Consider the following 17,714-nt stretch of genomic DNA (forward strand, 5'->3'; position numbering starts at 1 on the left):
AACTGCCAAAAAAAAAAAACCCAGTGTAGCGAGCAGGGAAGCTGGCCAGCATCATTGCTTAAATCCTTTTTAGGGAAAATCTTTATAAAGAATAAAAGCCTTGCTGAGAATCCTCTGTGAAGACATGGACTAGTCCAAAACCTGTCACTTCTGTCAGATTTCTACTACGTACTGTCAGTGACAGCAACACAGGAGAAAAGTAATTTATGGCTCCTTTTACTCTGGAAAAAACATAGTTCTTATTTGTCTGTTTCCACATATTTAAAATTTTACAATTTTTCACCATAGTGCCCCTTTAAATAAAACAAAGATCCTGATTGGTAGCTCTCAATAAAAGAGATGGTGATGATGCAGAATTATGGAAAAGTTTTCATATTTACACAGCTTGAAACCAGACCAATCGAATATCACCTTTACCTCGTTTGATTGGTCCATTTTCAAGTTGCATAAGTTTGCATACAAATTTGAGCAATTCTGCATCAAACTTGGAATTATCTGCATGTCATTGCCGATTCCTGCTCAGCAAATGCTCCACTTTTGCCACAATTTTCTTTGCACTTTCATCACTAATGCTCACAATTGTCGTCCCTATCTGTCGCTCCAGGTTTGCTGCCCATTCCTACTGACACTATCAAGAGTACCAGAATTGGCAGATACTACAGGCTGGCCTCCATACCGGCCAGGCAGCTGACAAAGGCTTTTACTGATGAAAGTTCATACCGGTTTTCACATTTATAAACTCACAGTATATCCCATACCTATTGGGACAGGAGTTATTTCCCAGCATTAGCTTTTTTTTTTTTTTCTTTTAAAAACTGGTGTCATTAAAACCAGACAGATAAAAATTATTATTACTATTAAAATATTCCGAGATAGTTCCATGGATGAACATTCAGATGCTGGGCTCAATCCGAAGAAGAGAAAAATGGGGACAACGCTTCCTCATAGAGGCTTTGCAATTAATACGTAGCTTCGTCCATGTTGTCATCACTGTCACCGCCAAAGTCCTCTCCATTATCAAAATAGGACATAATGTAGTCTGTCTCCTAGAAACAAAGGAACACAGGAGTGGTCAGGTACATCTGGGCTGACTAATAAAAGATCACACATGCCTCTGTCTCTACAGCGTTACAAGCCAAGGTCTGTTTTTCCAGGCACATTACAAATGTTAGGTAGAATTTCTGGCGAGTCCAATCTTTATGGCTATCCTGCTAACTATGCAAACACTGCCGCTGCAGGTAACTGCTATAATAAAAATAATTCTAGATATTATGGAACATTTTAGAACAAGGCGTTTAGGTTTTTAGCGCTTTCTGTGACCCCATTTGTGAAATGTTTCCAGCACTTTCTTTCCCAGAGACTCCATCTTAGCACCTTATGATACCGGGGAAAGGAAATGAGGGACAAGAATAAAAACGTGATGTGGGTTATTATGCTTCCCTGGTCTACACAAGTGTTTGAGATTTACTGAAAGACAGCCATGACCGTAATCTGTATTTCTCACCTCTTCATGTTCCTCTTCATCATAATCTTCCTCTTCTTCCTTATCTTCCTCCTCCTCTTTATTCTCTTCTTCTTCTGAGGAGCTTACTTCTTCCTCTTTCTTCTCAAGATTCTATGGAATACAGACAACATAGTTGTGTAAAGAGTCCCGACTACTTCCACTAGGACTGTGCAGGCAGGGCCACTATATAACAGACCATTAACTAAGTGTGCTCACAGCCAAACCACATTCAAAGGTAATCTGGAGAACATGATGTGGATGGGGAACAACAGTCATTGTTCATGCCCAATACACAAGTGCGAAAACAAAAATGGCAAGTCTGTTTGCATTGCTGCTTTCTAAACACATAGGGCCTGATTCACAAAGCGGTGCAAAGTGTTTGCACGCCAGTGAAAAGCCCTTTATCACGCCTAAACTCAGTTTAGGCATGATAAGAAGAAACTCGCGCGAATTTTGCGCGTTGCAGTGCGCGCGATGCGCCCATTAAGCCCTATGGGCACTGCGCCCGGAGTTACGCGATTGCACGCGCAAAACTTTGCGCGCGATAAAGAGCACAAATCAGTGCTAACTCAGCGGTGCAAAGCTTATCACACCTAAAGTCTTTTAGACGTGATAACAGTTATCACCGCTTTGTGAATCAGGCCCATAATGTTATATTCTGCTTACAAGTGTATGAAAACGCTGATATGCATTTAGCACAATCATGGTACAAACATGATATGGTGGGGAGAGGTGTTAGTGCTTAGTGTTAGGCATAGGTGGGGGGGTTAATGTTAGGTGTAAATGGAAGGGGGGGGGGGGGTGTAGTGTTAAGGTGAAGGTAGGGAAGTGAACGTTTAAGTGGACCTGAACTGATGGGCACAAGGAAAATAGAGAGAAATGCGCCTCGTGTGTTTTTAAAGAGAAAAGCTTGTCTAATTCCCCCTCAACTTCAACTAATCACAGGTGTAATTTGATCTCATGGTTGTGCCAGCACAGACATTCGGCAGCCCTCAGCACACGCAGCTAATATGTAAACACAGGATGTTAACCCTTTGTCTGCTTCCATGAAATCAGGAAGTAGACATACTGAAGATTTATTGCACGGGTTCTGCAAACTGTAACAAATAAATGTTTTTCTTTAAAGGTTATTAGGCTGTTGCTTATCTTTTAGCGCAGAGAGGAAGTTCTGAGTGCAGGTCAGCTTTAAGCATAGGTAGAGGAGGAAAGGGTTAATGTGAGGTTTAGGTTAGGGAAGCTTATAGTAGCATAGTGGTAACATAACTAATATTGTAATTATTGGCATTATCTGGCGCACAAATTACCAGGCACTTCTATTAAATGTACGCCACTCAGTCTCCTGTGATAAATCAATGATCAATAATCACTTAGCCTCTTGTTATGCGCTAAATAGTCTGTTTAAATACTCTGAGAAGCACGGCAGGTTCACTTTAAGGCAATGGTGTGGGTGAGGCCTGTAATTCTACTGATAAGTCCGCGTTAAAAATGAACAGAGAAGCATCATAGCCGAGTCAACAATCACTGTCACAATATACAGCTAGCTATCGCTGAAGAGAGTCGCTCTCTTGTCTGGCAGCTGCACTGAGAGAAAACAATTAGGCGTGTGCATTGTCTGAGGGGATGATGAACAGTCTAATGATACAGCAATCATGGCTGCTGGGAGGAAGCCGAGAGGAGGATGTGACAGGAGAAATTGTGGCAATTGTTATTGTCAGCTTATTATTCCCACGCTTACTAGAACAGGTCCAGAACTGCACGTAAAATATGCTAAGACTGTGTGTGCTGACAGGTTTTTTTTCTATAGAAATTGTGGAATCAGAATGATGCAAACAGGCTAGAAAGAAAAACTCCACCAAATGAGTATTACAGATCTGTAGCCGGGGATTCAGTCACTCTGTATATGGGTTGGATGGCAGCGGCGCAATTTCCCCGCAGATTGGCTCTGCTCCCTTTGACGATACAGTGTAATATTAATAATAACAATAATAATAACATAGTAATCCGTGACTTCCCCAAGTAAAAGCTGCATGTCATAATGATAAGTTGTTTCAGCAATATAGGCAGATGAAGTTGTATGCAAATTTAGGCTTTATTTGTAAAGGTCAAGCTGGCCCCAGGGCTGGTACTTCCATGGGGCAAATTGGGCAACTGCCACAGGGCCACTGCCAGGGTCCCCTCCCCAGGTCTGCCCCCAATTTTATTTTGGTGGTGGTGGGGAGGAGGGGCAGGCGGTATTTGTCAGAAATAAATGACCCCTAATGCCGTTTATGGGGGAGGTGCTTTTTGGGGAGCTCACCAGGTGAATTTCGCTCTGAGGCGACATTGCATCTAGAACCTGCCCTGGACCCCTTCTAACTTTTAATCCTCTATACCAGTCCATTAGTGTGATAAATGGCTTCACTGGCCACTATTATTGTGTATAGCTATGCACATACATAGCTGCAAGGAGCCCTTACCTCCAATTTCTTTATGATCTCTTCTTTATCTAGCGGAATCCTCTGCTTGTGCTTAGGCAGGATGACGGTGGACTCTGCAGAAAAGAGGAGAGAGTTAGTTTGTACGTGGAAAAACAACATCGCTACATTTGATTCCCTCTACAACAATTGTTTTACTCTCCTTGCTACTTTTTTAAGATGAGGTTTACTCAACCCCAGACTGCTATTTTTGTTATCAGCTAAGGATGAAATGTGAATTTCACGGTGGACCTCTGAGGAAGCAGCTTTCTGGCCAGGGCCGCTTCTGGACTTTTCGCTGCCTGAGGCAAACTTGTGAGGATGACCCAACCCAACCCCCCCCTTCCCCTGATTTGGAATGAATGCACAGCACTCACAAATTTTCACCCGTGGTATAGGTAGGTAGCCAGGTATAGGTGCTCCCTGTATAGGGTAGCCAGTTATAGTTGCCATAGTATAGGTAGTCAGTATAGGTGCCCCAGTATATAAAGCAAGTATAGGTGCCCCAGTATAGGTTATCCAGTATAGGTAGTATAGTTGCCCCAGTATAGGTTATCCAGTATAGGTAGTATAGTTGCCCCAGTATAGGTAGTATAGTTGCCCCAGTATAGGTTATCCAGTATAGGTAGTATAGTTGCCCCAGTATAGGTAGTATAGTTGCCCCAGTATAGGTAGTATTAGTTGTCCAAATTAGCCAGGTAGGTGGCCAGCCTGCTCCCCCCCTCCCTCCCCACGGGCGTTGCTCATCCTACCTTCCGAGACAGCGGCCGCTTTCTAAAGGATAGTCCCCGGCTGGCCCCCTCACTTCATCATAGACCTCAGATCAGCGCGACCCGCGGCTGCTGTGTAGAGGAGGCAGGGCAGCGGTTCCCCTGGCAAAGGCGATATACAGTAAGTACTGTATATTGCCGCTACAGGCAGTCGCACTCCTGCTTAATCTGCATAGAAGCCGCGAGTCTCGCTGATCTGAGGGTTTATGACGGACGGAGGCAAGGGGGCCGGCTGGGAACTATCCTAGAGGAAGCTCAGAAGATAAAACGAGAGGCGGCTGCGGGGAGAAAGGGGGGGGGGGGGGGGATGCTGCTCCAGGGCCCATGCTGCCTGATGAACTAGTTTCACTTGGCGTCATGTTTATGGCCAGCAAATCGTGTGTCAAGCACTTAAAGGGGACCCGAGATGAATAAAAAAAGAAAAGTTTTATATATACCTGGGGCTTCCTCCAGCCCCTTTCAGGCTGATCCGTCCCTTGCCATCCTCCTTTGCTTGAATCCAGGTGGCCCAGTAATACCGCCAGTCAGCGCTCCCCCGTCGTGCTCCCTCAGCCAGGAGTGCGATGGGGCGGGGGCGTGCGGCCGACCATGCGCAGTACACCCCGACTTGCGAGCTTACCGGGCCGCCTACCGTAGGATCCAGGAGTGAGGAGGATGGCGAAAGACCGTTCAGCCTGAAGGGCTGGTACAGCCTGAAGCCCCAGGTACGTAAAAAGCTTTTTTTTTTTTAATTACGTCTCAGGTTTACTTTAAATGATTCACAAGGACCGTTTTAACTAGCCAACATTTTATATGCATTTATCTTGCTAAATGTCAACTTACTTATGTGAACAATAAATTAACCCTTAGACTGCCAGCTATTTTTTTTTTTTTGTAAAGCTACACGACAGTGCTAGCTATGTTAGTATTGTGTTTTTTTAAATGTCTTGCCTAAATCTACATGTAGGGATGTGGATGCGAATACACAGAACACCTATAAATGTCCATTGCAGTCTAAGGGTTACGATTAATATATACAATTACTGCTTAGGACTCATATATGACAATAGAGTACCTCTTTGGCACCAGAAACTTCTAGTATCCTTTATCGCCTACCTCCACTTATGTGAGTTTTTTTGACTGTTTCTCAATATTCACTGAATGTTAGCAAAATAAAAGCTATTTGATCATGGAAATGGTATGCACTGATTTCCTCTAACATGTGTTGATCACAGCCACAGCTGTCCTAGTGAATGTATATATAGTCTACAATGTATTTAAAATGTCAAAGTTGCTCTTCTCCTTCTTGGCTTCAAACGAGGGGGTGTATTTTAGGGTGCATATAGTTCAAAGGTCAAATATGTATGTAGCCCCCCCCCGCCCCCCCCCCCCCCCCCCCCCACACACACACACACACACACACACACACACACACACACACACACACACTTGAGGATCTGTCGCCCGGCAGGGATCGGTACGAAATCCCTTGGGCGACATTGCACTACCAAGGCTGTATGGCCACATCAGCCTCCAGGCTAGCAATGCATTAGTTGCTATGCAGGGAGGGGGGGGGGGGGGGGGGGGTTGATGGGGTTGAACCAGAGGCCATGGTGTTCTTTATCATGTGCCACGGCTGAGCTCAGACCAGCATGTGTACATGGCTTATGGTGCATGTAGTTCAAAAGGACATCTATTATATTTATCAGGCTATCAAAGGCCCCTGGACTCTACCAGCAGTGGTGCGAACAATGGAGGAGAAATGAAAAATAGAAGCGCTCTTTATGTATGCTAAATCAGCACCAAACTGTCCCTGGTTAATTGCACAATTACGCACTTCAAATTTTGCCCCAGGTGTGATAACCCCATGGCTGCCTATCACTAAGAGAAGTTTCCCCTTTACTAGCTGCCTGTACACATACACCGAATACTGCTGTGCTTTTGCCTACTACTCTGATGGCCCCTCTACACCATGAGCGGTGCTACACTGGGGCACGCAGTGGCACTGCCCCCCCCGGAATCATTGTGCCCTTCCTGAGTGCCCCCTGCTCAGTAACATACAGTTAACGGTTTCCAGGCTCCAGCAGCCTACAGTGAACGGGATAGGGTCTGTAAAATACTCTCCATGTCAGCCTGAGTCTATGTAAGTAATCCAAGGGTCTTATCTATTTGGCATAAATACCTCACAATCCTTGCAAGATCTCTTGTAATTAATGTATATGGATCATACTTATATAGTTGCAAAATAAATCTCTCTACCTCCGGATTGTATGTTCTAGCATTGTCAGTCAAGGAGTAGAAGTCTGAAGAAGGCTTACAAGTTGAAAGTTTACTGGTTTTCATTTAAGTTAGCCAATAAACTAGAGCTTAGTCTCCAGAAATTCTTAGCTACTAACATAATGAATTACACACACAGTGTTTCTCTCCCTCCTGCCTCTTCCCCCTCCCTTTGCTTGCTAGTTGTTAGACATAGGCTGGGGGCTGGAATCATTTGTCTGTGATCTGTCCACACAGGAGCAGCTTGCTAGTAAGTAAAGATTAAAGCTTGCCAGCAAACTAGCCAAGTAGCCAATCTGATCATCTGAGTTAGACAAAAAATATCTAAAGCTCGCCATATAAGCATCGATTTTGATCACCCAAATGGGCCCCACCAGCCAGCCATTGTGCCACCCCAAAAAATGTAACGCTAGGGCCGCCACTGCTCTGCACCATCCTGCAAACCCCTCTAATGCTTCCCATTGTATGTGTAACATCATTACTTAGATGACTGTGATCTGGAACATATATCTTTGCTGTAGCTACTGAAAGCAACCAATCAAAATACCGGTTTCATTCGACAGCTGCAACCTGACTGCAGGTCTCAGTGCAGGAAGGGAAGGTGGACAAACAATGTAACTTGCTTGCTTATTAGTTAGTTTGTAATATATTAACAGCCACACAAAAATAAATCCATGAGTACCACGACTGGCCAAAAGGTGGCACTGTTATCAAATTACTTATGCATTATTACTGATCGCATTCATTTTTAAAGACACTACAGGGAAAGGTTGGTGCTGTCATGTACATTGTTAATAAGCAAGACAATGAATCTATTAACACACAATAATAAGCCTAGATAGGCAGCTTGAGGGGGGAGGATATGCAGAACAGCCACCAGAGTAATAAGGTTAGCCAGACATCGGCCGATTATGCCAAGCTCATCCATCTGTATCCCCCTGAAATTTGATTTATTCCTACCATACACAGCACACTCTATTCTGGGCGATTTCAGCAGAAATCTACTGAGCATTGTTGGTAGTGTTGTACTGTTTGATAGAGAGTAACGCTACAGCCGATCGCTCCCCCACCACTTCTGCCCCGCCCTCATTGTACAGAGACTTTTCAACATGTCTGATCAGACTTTCGAACGATAAACTACCCATAACTGTATCAATAAATTGGATATATTGGAGCAATTTTGCCGAAGGAGTGTCGTGGGAGCGACGTTACACTACCCTCCTCTTATAGCTTTCCCAGGTGGTCTAATGGTAACCCACCTGCCCCTTATAGCGTGCCATGGTGGTTTAGTGGCCCACCCCTTTGTATAGCTTTTACTGGTGGTCTATTGGTTTCCCTTCTGTGTATAGCTTTCTCTAGGATTTAGTGGTCACCCTCCCCTTCAAATAGTTTTAAACTGGTAGTATAATGGTCTTCCTCCCCCTTATATAGTTCTCTGGCTATCTAGTGGTCCATCTTACAGCTTTCCCTCAGTGTTCCCCCCAGGCTCTTTTAGCAGAGTGTACCCGGCTAATTTTGGTAAGCACCCGTTGGTCATTAGCTCGCCTCATCATCCTACTCCTATGCTGTATGCAGAGCTGTGCTAGCCCTGCATTCCCCCGTCGCGCACCACCCGGGTACATTTTCATACCGCCTGGCTGGAAACAAAAATTCTGGGGAGAACACTGTCCCTGGTAACTTAGTGGTCCCCCCCCTCCCTTGAAACATTTCCCTGGTAGTCAAATGATCCTTCCATTTCCCTTATATCTTACACTGATAGTCTAGTGGACCTTCTAGCGCCCTTATCCCTTTCCATGGTATTCTAGTGGTCCTTTGGGGGTCCCTTGCAGAGATCTGCAGCAGGAAGTCATGGTGGCTAAATATCCTTTCACTGTTCCTGCAACAATTGTGGCACTGTCTGTCATATACTGATGCTGGCCTACTATATTGCATGTACCAGGTCTCGGCTTGATGACATCATCAAGCTGAGACACGATACATGCAAGTACAGGAGGCTGGCTGCAGTTCAGCAACCTATAACAACCAGATTTCTAGTTACATGACTTTGGATAGTTGCTATGGGTTACTCAGCTTGCTTGTCTCCCGGTCTAGTGATTTATATATACACTTCATAACTTCCAACATGCTGTTCCACAGGAGATCACACAATGATGCAACTTACTCTCTTTCTGCAGCTTTCGTACTTTGATTTTCAGCTCTCGGGGTAACAGTTTCCAATCTGGAAAAAATAAAATAAATAAAATTAGAAAGGCTGAAACTTCCTTCAGTGTTTACTGTCCATTTGATCCCGGAGTGAAACCTCACTTAAAGGAGTCATCAAGCTAATTAACCTACCCCCCGATCTACTTATCTGGAGCTTCCTCCAGCCCCTTGCAGCTGACATGTCCCTCGCTGCAGCTCCACTCTCAGCCGCCGGCCCGGGGTCCCTGCACGGTGTCTCGCCAGGCCATCCTCTACTGCACTTGTGTGAGCACCGCTGTCGATCAAGTCCATCTTGTCTGGACTGTACTGTGCAGGAGCAAAACTACTGCTCCTGTGCAGTGCAGTCCGGACAACGTGAAATTGACTGACAGTGGCGCTCGCGCAGGCGCAGTAGAGGTCGGCCTCTGCACCGGTGGGTACCCCAGGCCGGTGGCCGAGAGCGCAGCTGCAGCATGGGACATGTCAGCTGCAAGGGGCTGAAGGAAGCTCCAGGTAAGTAGATGGGGGGGGGGGGGGGGTAGGTTAATTAGCTTGATGACTCCTTTAAAGTGACACTGAAGTGAAAAAAAAAAATGATGAAATGATATGATGAATTGGTTGTGTAGTACGGATAATTAATAGAACATTAGTAGCAATTAAATTAGTCTCACATTTTTATTTTCAGTTATATAGCTTTTTTTTTTATAACATTGCTTCATTCTCTAATATTTGCAGTTTACACATTACACTCAGCATTCTAAATGATTTTACAGAGCAGGCTGAACTTTTGAACTCTACTCTGAAGAAAAAACAAAATACAGTGACAGATGATAAGCTTCAGGAGACAGCGCTCTTGTTGGCAAAGCTTAATGAAGCTCTTTTGCATGGATAACAACTGTAGTTTCTTAACTCTTCCTGTACTGGAAACAATACTACACTCAACCCTCTGCTGCTAATGTTTTATTTTTTAGCTGTACTACACATACAAATCATTATATCATAAGTATATTTTCACTTTAGATTCCCTTTAAAAAGTGAACCTCCACACTAAAAATCTACTCAGCAACACTGAAAAGGCTTGGTGTTTCTTTAAGGGCCCGTTTACACTTGTGCGATTTCCGCGTCGAATCCGCAGAGTTTCCCCGCAGGCAAATCGTGCGGGAAACTCTGCCATAGGGATCAATAGCGCCGCCGGCCGAATCGCTTGCGCTAGCGATTTGGCCGGCATCTCCATACGAAATGGCGCGGGAGGCTGCAAATCCCATAGCACGGCTGATAGGATTCGTCTGCGTCCCTGCAGACCCGGAAGACGCGTGCGGCTCAAATGGAAACGGACCCTCACAGTTTCGCAGTATCAGAAGTTTGTTTTTCTTACCCAAGCCTCATTTTTAGCTGCACAGAAGAAAACTGCCCGGGCATTTTCCCCTGATGCTGTGCAAAGCATTATGGGATTTCTGATGTTGCTGTTCTCCTGCTGATTTGGTGCATTTTATTTTTTTTTTTACATTTTGAATTTGAGATTTGAAGGCTAGCGCATGCAGCTGGGAGGGGTGATGAGGACACAGGACAGTTGGAGCTGTGTCTCATGGTCCCTGTCACCTCCTTTCAACCAAAAAGATGGCTGCCCCTATGAAAAAGATGGCTGCCCCCATGAAATCACAAACATTTGCTTCTTCTTTTAAAACAGGGTGGGTAAGAGATTATATTACCTATCTATTTTAATTAACATAACTAATGCAGTATGTTTGTTTAGGCTGAAGTTCCCCTTTAAGGAAAAAAATGCATGTGTGTGTCACTTTATGTTATTATAGCAAAGTAAAGGTTTCACTAGATTAGGCATTGGATAAACAAAAACATTTGTGACCTATACATTTTTCGTCCTTCAGGAGTTAATTCATCTTTTTAATGTCTTTCACAGTTTTCAAGACTGGTGGAAACAAAAGACATATCACAAACTTAAAGGGATCTGAGCACATATTTTTTTTAAATATACAAAACTACACTCCCTCTGAGGGAGAACTGTAAATGGTGTGGGCCGTTGGGGGACAGCAGGGGGGCTGCTCCCTAGCCATCTCCCGTCTATGTGCTGTCCTCCTTCAGCTCCCCTCCCACAACTCCTGCAGTCTGAAGTGCCCACGGCGGAATCACATGGCCCCAGCCATCGCAATGCATGTCTGGATATGTAGTCCTTTAACGTGAGCACATATCCCAGCCAGAAGATGTATTCATACATCTCCTAGCCGGGAGATATACTGACATTGAAGGAATACATCTCCCAGCATGCATTGTGGTAGTTGGGGGCACATGATACCACCATGGGCAAAAAAAAAATAGTATCCCCTCCTCAGCTTTCTGAGCGCCTTGTTCCTCATGCAGGCTGAGATACCCAAGGGAATTTGGAGCCCTGTACTTTCCATACTTACAAGGTTGTCTCACACTAGTCATACTTGTTACATGAAGGATGGGGGGCTACTACACTGGCTAAACTGGCTAAGGGTGGTAGGCACAGGGGATGTTATACTGGCCACTTTTGGGGTGGTGGGGAGGTTCAGTCCTATGGAGGTGGGCTCCTTCAGATTTTTATTGGCAGGCTCTGTGGTTTATAGTTATTCCCGACTGGATAGTTACCATTCAAAGTCCCTAGACACATGAACAGATACCATATAAGGAGGTTCCATGGGAGGCAGATGGGACACAGAGGCATGTTCTCTGCCTCATAACATGCCTCTCAGTCCCCCCACCGCTGCTCTCTGTCTCCCCACCGCCACGCTATAGCCCCCCCGAGATTAGCAACAGTATTTGTCGCCATCTCAGAGGTAAAAATAGGGGAAAAGGGGATTCCCTGCTTAAAATGCCCGCTGGGGCGTTCCTGCAGGGTTTCCAGAGCTGCCATTGGGCAGCTCTCTCTCCCTGGCCACGCCCCTTGCCGCACCGCCTCCCTGCATGCTGGATGAGAGACACACAGTCTATATGTGCAGGGCCATGACCGAGAGGTCACAAAACTGAAAGTGGGCCATTGTGGCAAACAGAAGTAGCAAATTTTGCTGCTACCTGATCTGCTCAGCCCCCCCGGCTCAGGTAGCCTACATTTATTTTTTTTATTTTATGAGCCCACTTCGGGCTCTCTTTAATGCTGGGTACACATGATGCAATTTGCCATCCGATAAACGAGCGATTGGACAGGAAAATGTACCATGTGTACATGTCCAAACCGCTCCCATTCAAAGGGATCAATTTTGTGATGATAACTTCACTTCACAAAACTGATCCCTTGTATCGATCAGAAACAGATCGGACATGTTGTAAATAATCGCCCGATTCCTACCGATTGGATAGGAAGTTGCATTGTGTATTCCCAGCATAAGTGAGCCTGAAAAGACGATAAACAATTGTATCTATCCTCCTTCCACTACCTTTTCCCCATACATACTACAGTTTTATTTTATATTTAAAAACTTAAAGTACATTTATTGGTTTATTGTCTCTGAAAGACACAGTCTTTCAAGTGCCACAGAGCTAAAATATATGAACTATTGGCATTTTTATCTATCCACTGCACTAAGAAGCTGTTCTCTTCCAGAAAAAATGTAATGACTTTAACAATTTCCTGCTGCATCGTTAACATGCAGACCTCCACTTTGTCCTCTTGAGGTACAATCTAATTCCAGGACGAAAGTCTATTTCAAGCCATATTAATTCTGCTCTGCCACCGCTGCCCCCTAGTGCCACTCCTTTGTAACTGTTTTTTTCTCTGATCCGTGCCCTATAAGTGCTTATCACTGAGATTATTGATTCTCCTTGCGTAATGAGTGGCCCACTTATTCACAAATATATGGTGGATAATTGTCTCATAGAATGGTATCTATGAGACAATTATCCACCATATGGTCTTTTTACAAGGGCCCTAGCTACAGGCCCTTGTGTAGATTGATGGTCTTTGATTGTCACTCATCTGGGAATTGTACTTTAATATGACATTCCAGTTTTGTAGTGAAAACCACACAATCCCTTCACGTCATCACTACACACTGCTAGGATTAATAGCAAATACCGTGTATGCTTGCCTACCTATTTTTATATGCATACAAAATGCAGTTACTTTATAAGTGCTTCTGAAAATATGGAAGTGTTTCTGCTTGATTTAAAGACAGGCAGTGTCTAAAGGGAAAGCGAGTGGGCTGATATATGGTGTTGTTATCAGATGACCCTGGAGGTTGATTTATCAGTGCTGCATGATCACTGGTTTTATTTAAAGAAGGTGTAACTCTAACTGCAATGAGAAAGCAGAGAAGAGGTGCATTTAATAAAAATTATTCTATAGAATCTATGATTAGTGAGAGGTGGGAAATGTTCCTCCTTCACTCTCCTGATTGCATGCTCTCCAGGCAGAACCTTCAAATCAGCAGGGACTTCATTAATATTACATCTCTTGATGAGCTACTCCACAGGCTGCTGTGCACTCTGCTCAATCACAAGGTAGGAGAGAATGGAAATGTCAAACTTGCAATAGTTATCCGGGAAGCAGATGCAGGAGTCCAGAGAGCTGAGGGCCATCATAGAGTCCATAAAGCAGAGGGCCACAAAGGAATGCAGAGACCAGAGGCACATTTAGAAATCCAAAGAAGAGGGCCATGCAGGAGTCTAGAGCGGAAGAGGGCCATGCAGGAGTCTAGAGCGGAAGAGGGCCATGCAGGAGTCTAGAGCGGAAAAGGGCCATGCAGGAGTCTAGAGAGCAGAGGGCCATGCAGGAGTCTAGAGAGCAGAGGGCCATGTAAGAGTCTAGAGAGCAGAGGGTCATGCAGGAGTCTAGAGAGCAGAGGGCCATGCAGGAATGCAGAGGTCAGAGGCACATTTAGAAATACATAGAATACAGGGCCATTCAAGAGTCTAAAGAGCAAAGGGTCATTCAGGAGTCTGGAGAGCAAAAGTCCATGTAGGAATCGAGAGAGCAGAGGACCATGCAGGAGACTAGAGAGTAGAGGGCCATGCAGAAGTCGAGAGAGCAGAGAGCCATGCAGGAGACTACAGAGTAGAGGGCCATGCAGGAGTCTAGAGGGCAGAGGGCCATACCGGAGTCTAGAGGGCAGAGGACCATGCAGGAGTCTAGAGAGCAGAGGAGGAGTCTAGAGAGCAGAGAACCGTTCAGGAGCCTAGAGAGCAGAGGACTATGCAGGAGTCTAGAGAGCAGAGGACCAGGCAGGAGTCTAGAGAGCAGAAGATCATGCAGTAGTCTAGAGAGCAGAGGGCCATGCAGAAGTCTAGAGAGCAGAGTGCCATGCAGGATTCTAGAGAGCAGAGGGCCATGCAGGAGTCTAGAGAGCAGAGGGCCATGCAGGATTCTAGAGAGCAGAGGAGGAGTCTAGAGAACAGAGGGCCATGCAGGAGTCTAGAGAGCAGAGGGCCATGCAGGAGTCTAGAGAGCAGAGGGCCATGCAGGAGTCTAGAGAGCAGAGGGCCATGCAGGATTCTAGAGAGTAGAGGGCCATGCAGGAGTCTAGAGAGCAGAGGGCCATGCAGGAGTCTAGAGAGCAGAGGGCCATGCAGGAGTCTAGAGAGCAGAGGGCCATGCAGGAGTCTAGAGAGCAGAGGGCCATGCAGGAGTCTAGAGAGCAGAGGGCCATGCAGGAGTCTAGAGAGCAGAGGGCCATGCAGGAGTCTAGAGAGCAGACTGCGTTTGTAAATGTGCGAAAACACGTTTGTTGCACATATAATGAATGTCAATAAGGAATTGCACTTTTGCTAATATCCACGTTCGCGCTTTTGCATGCACGGAAAAAAAAAGAAGTACGTTTTGCATCATAAATTTGAATTCCCATTGACTTTCATTACCTGCAGCAAAGAACTGCGCACAAAAATTTGCCTAGAAACGCAAAAAACATTCCGTTTTTTGCATGAAGTGTGAACACTGCCTTTAAGGTTGTGCTTCCACAAGATTACATTTCGTATACGTTATTTTATGCAAATTTTCATGCGAATTATAGCTTGCATCTAGCTTAATTGACAATTATTACAAGGGAAACAGAGTGGTGTAAAAATCTGCAGCAAGCTGTCGGAACAGACTATAATAAAACAGAGTCAGTGGAAACTATATATGAAATTGCATTACTTCCAGTACTATAATTCATTTTCCAAATGTGAATTCGCACTCAGTGAAAACTGGCCGTAAGTACAGGTCAACAGTTTACTGCCTTCAGCAGATGTGAGCAGGGAAAGTTAGTTTCACTCATGTCCCTTTAAAGTGTACCAGAGACAAAAGGGAGGAAAGGAATTTTACTTATCTGGGGCTTCCTCCAGCCCCTTTTGTCTGTCTGCTCTCTCACCGTCCTCCCAGACCCCTTCCCTTGTGCCACGTAATGCGCACGACTTGGCTGAGTCGTGGATTACTGCGCATGCACGGTCCCAGCCACACAGTCCTGGCCACGAGCACCACCCGATCATGCTCCTGTAGGCAGTTCGCCAAGACTGTAACTGCACTTGCACAGAATGCCTCCAGGACTGCACATGCGCAGTAGTCCCATCTGGATCGTGGTCTTCACAGAAGCACAACGGAGGGGACTGGGAGGATGGTGAGGGAACAGACAGACTACAGGAGGCTTGAGGAAGCCCCATGTAAGTAAAAATCCCCTTTCCCCCCTTTCGTCTCAGGTGAATTTAAGCCATAACATGAAATATAAAAGCAAGCTTTACAAGGACAAGGTAATTAGGAGGCCAACAGATAGCTCACATAGCCTGAAAACATATCACAGCTAGAGATGACAGTATCTTCCATAAGGAAATATCACCCAGACCTAAAGTCCCAGCCCCCAGTGATTTATCTGGATACTGAGAGTATAGTTGCAGTAATAGGCCTAACCTTTCTCAGGTCGGAGGATATATTTCACTCTTAACAGCGCTGAATAGAAGCGGGCAGAGAGAGGTGAGATCTTACCAGGGTGCCAATCAATGGCATTGTCAACAGGTCCAGACGTCTGATACTTATCAGAGTAGCGTTCCACATCTGAGAGAAAGAGAGGGGAAAAAAAATATATAAGAGGAAGATAAAAATAGATGCCACTGCCTGCGTCATCCTGAGGAAAATCAATATAACACGACATAGATGCGGACAGAAATTGTTCCTGGGCCAATCAGGAGAAGGAGAGGGGACAACACTTCTGTGAAATGTGCGACAAGCAGAGTGTGCAGATTTCACAGCTTCATGACAGGAAAGAAAAAAAAAAATCAAGACAATAATCCTTATTCTCAAAAGAGCTAATAGACTCTAAGATCTTCAATACTGTCTTCATATGAGCCTGTGAGGCCTACTCAACAGTGGAGACACTCAGCCTCCTCTCCTTAGACAGATGGCGTTGTGGGGTCTGGTAATTAATCACTGCCGCTGGGCACTGGCCTATATTAAGAAGATGCTAGACGCTTGTCAGAAGCAGATTGATCTTTCACTTGTACCAAGGTGGTGGTAGTGGGGGAATCAGCATTTTACTATATAGGAATCTCAGTGCATTCTGTATGTAAAATCAGCCTGCTACTAGCCATTTATAGCAAATATGTTTCTTCAAAATAGACCAAACAGTGTGATGTTTAGTGAACAAGCCAATTTCGATCAGATCATTCAGTTTGAATAGTATGGAAACAAAGAAGTTGATGGACCCAATGAATTCTGAACAATAGCATTATCGAGCATTTCTTTAACCTCCCCGGCGGTATGGATCTCGTCCAGGGAAAAATAGCTGAAAAAGGTACGGACGAGTCAGGCTCATCCAGCAGTTCTAAGACAGGGTTCCATTTTTTCCCAGCATTCGTTCATCGCATTAAAATTTGCACTCGCTTGTGAATTTTCACATGCTCTAGATACAAAAAATTGCACCAGAATGTAAATTTTATTGTGAAAAAATGCGTGTTTTCTACCAAAAAGCTGAGAAGTGGGGAAATTGTAGCCTGGCAGAAAGAGAAAAAGAAATTTAAAGGACCACTACAATGAAAAACGTAAGCAGTTCAAATTTGACAGAACTGACAGGTTGTGGACTAGACCATCTCCTCATGGGGGATTCTATGGGTGTTTTTTTTTTCAAAAGCATTTCCTCAATGGCAGTTGCCAAGTCTAAGGGCTAGTTTACACTGGGCGCTTTTGCAATGCTTTGCTGATCACCCGCAATTAGCAAAGCGCTTCTGCTAATGTATGCCCTATGGATACATTCTCACTGCAGCGTTTGCCATCAATCGCAAACGTGCTGCACGCAACACTTTGGGGACGATCGCATGGTGATTCTCTTTCTATTGAATGGGAATCACAAGCGCAAATTGCGGTTAGGGCTCTTTTCCACTATGAAATGCGATTGCGCTACTATACTCAGTATAGTAAAGCTCAATCGCATCCAAAACGCAGCAGGACAACAATTGCGTTTTGACCAAAATCGCATCGCAGTCGGATCACACTAATGGAAATTGCTGCTGCAGTTTCCATTCGTTTAATGTACCTTGCGATTTGCGATCAGAATCAAATCACAAATCGCAGGGTAGTGGAAAAGGGCCCTAAAAACACAACATGTATTTACG

General features: G+C 44.9%; 1 protein-coding gene across 2 annotated transcripts in view; it reads right to left on the minus strand.

Moving 5' to 3' along the window:
* Nucleotides 1–225: 225 nt before the first annotated feature.
* Nucleotides 226–17,714, minus strand: part of POLR3GL (RNA polymerase III subunit GL) — a 34,845-nt gene continuing 17,356 nt past the window's right edge. For both annotated transcript variants that reach the window (XM_068253226.1, XM_068253225.1), the window contains exons 4-8: nucleotides 16,093–16,161; nucleotides 9,145–9,201; nucleotides 3,961–4,034; nucleotides 1,505–1,615; nucleotides 226–1,046 (exon numbers count right to left, since the gene is read on the minus strand). In XM_068253226.1, the coding sequence (XP_068109327.1) occupies nucleotides 960–1,046; nucleotides 1,505–1,615; nucleotides 3,961–4,034; nucleotides 9,145–9,201; nucleotides 16,093–16,161 (398 nt within the window). In that variant the 3' untranslated portion in view covers nucleotides 226–959. The remainder of the gene's footprint in view (nucleotides 1,047–1,504; nucleotides 1,616–3,960; nucleotides 4,035–9,144; nucleotides 9,202–16,092; nucleotides 16,162–17,714) is intronic.

Source organism: Hyperolius riggenbachi, chromosome 9 (genome assembly GCF_040937935.1).
Source record: "Hyperolius riggenbachi isolate aHypRig1 chromosome 9, aHypRig1.pri, whole genome shotgun sequence".
Classification (NCBI taxonomy): domain Eukaryota; kingdom Metazoa; phylum Chordata; class Amphibia; order Anura; family Hyperoliidae; genus Hyperolius; species Hyperolius riggenbachi.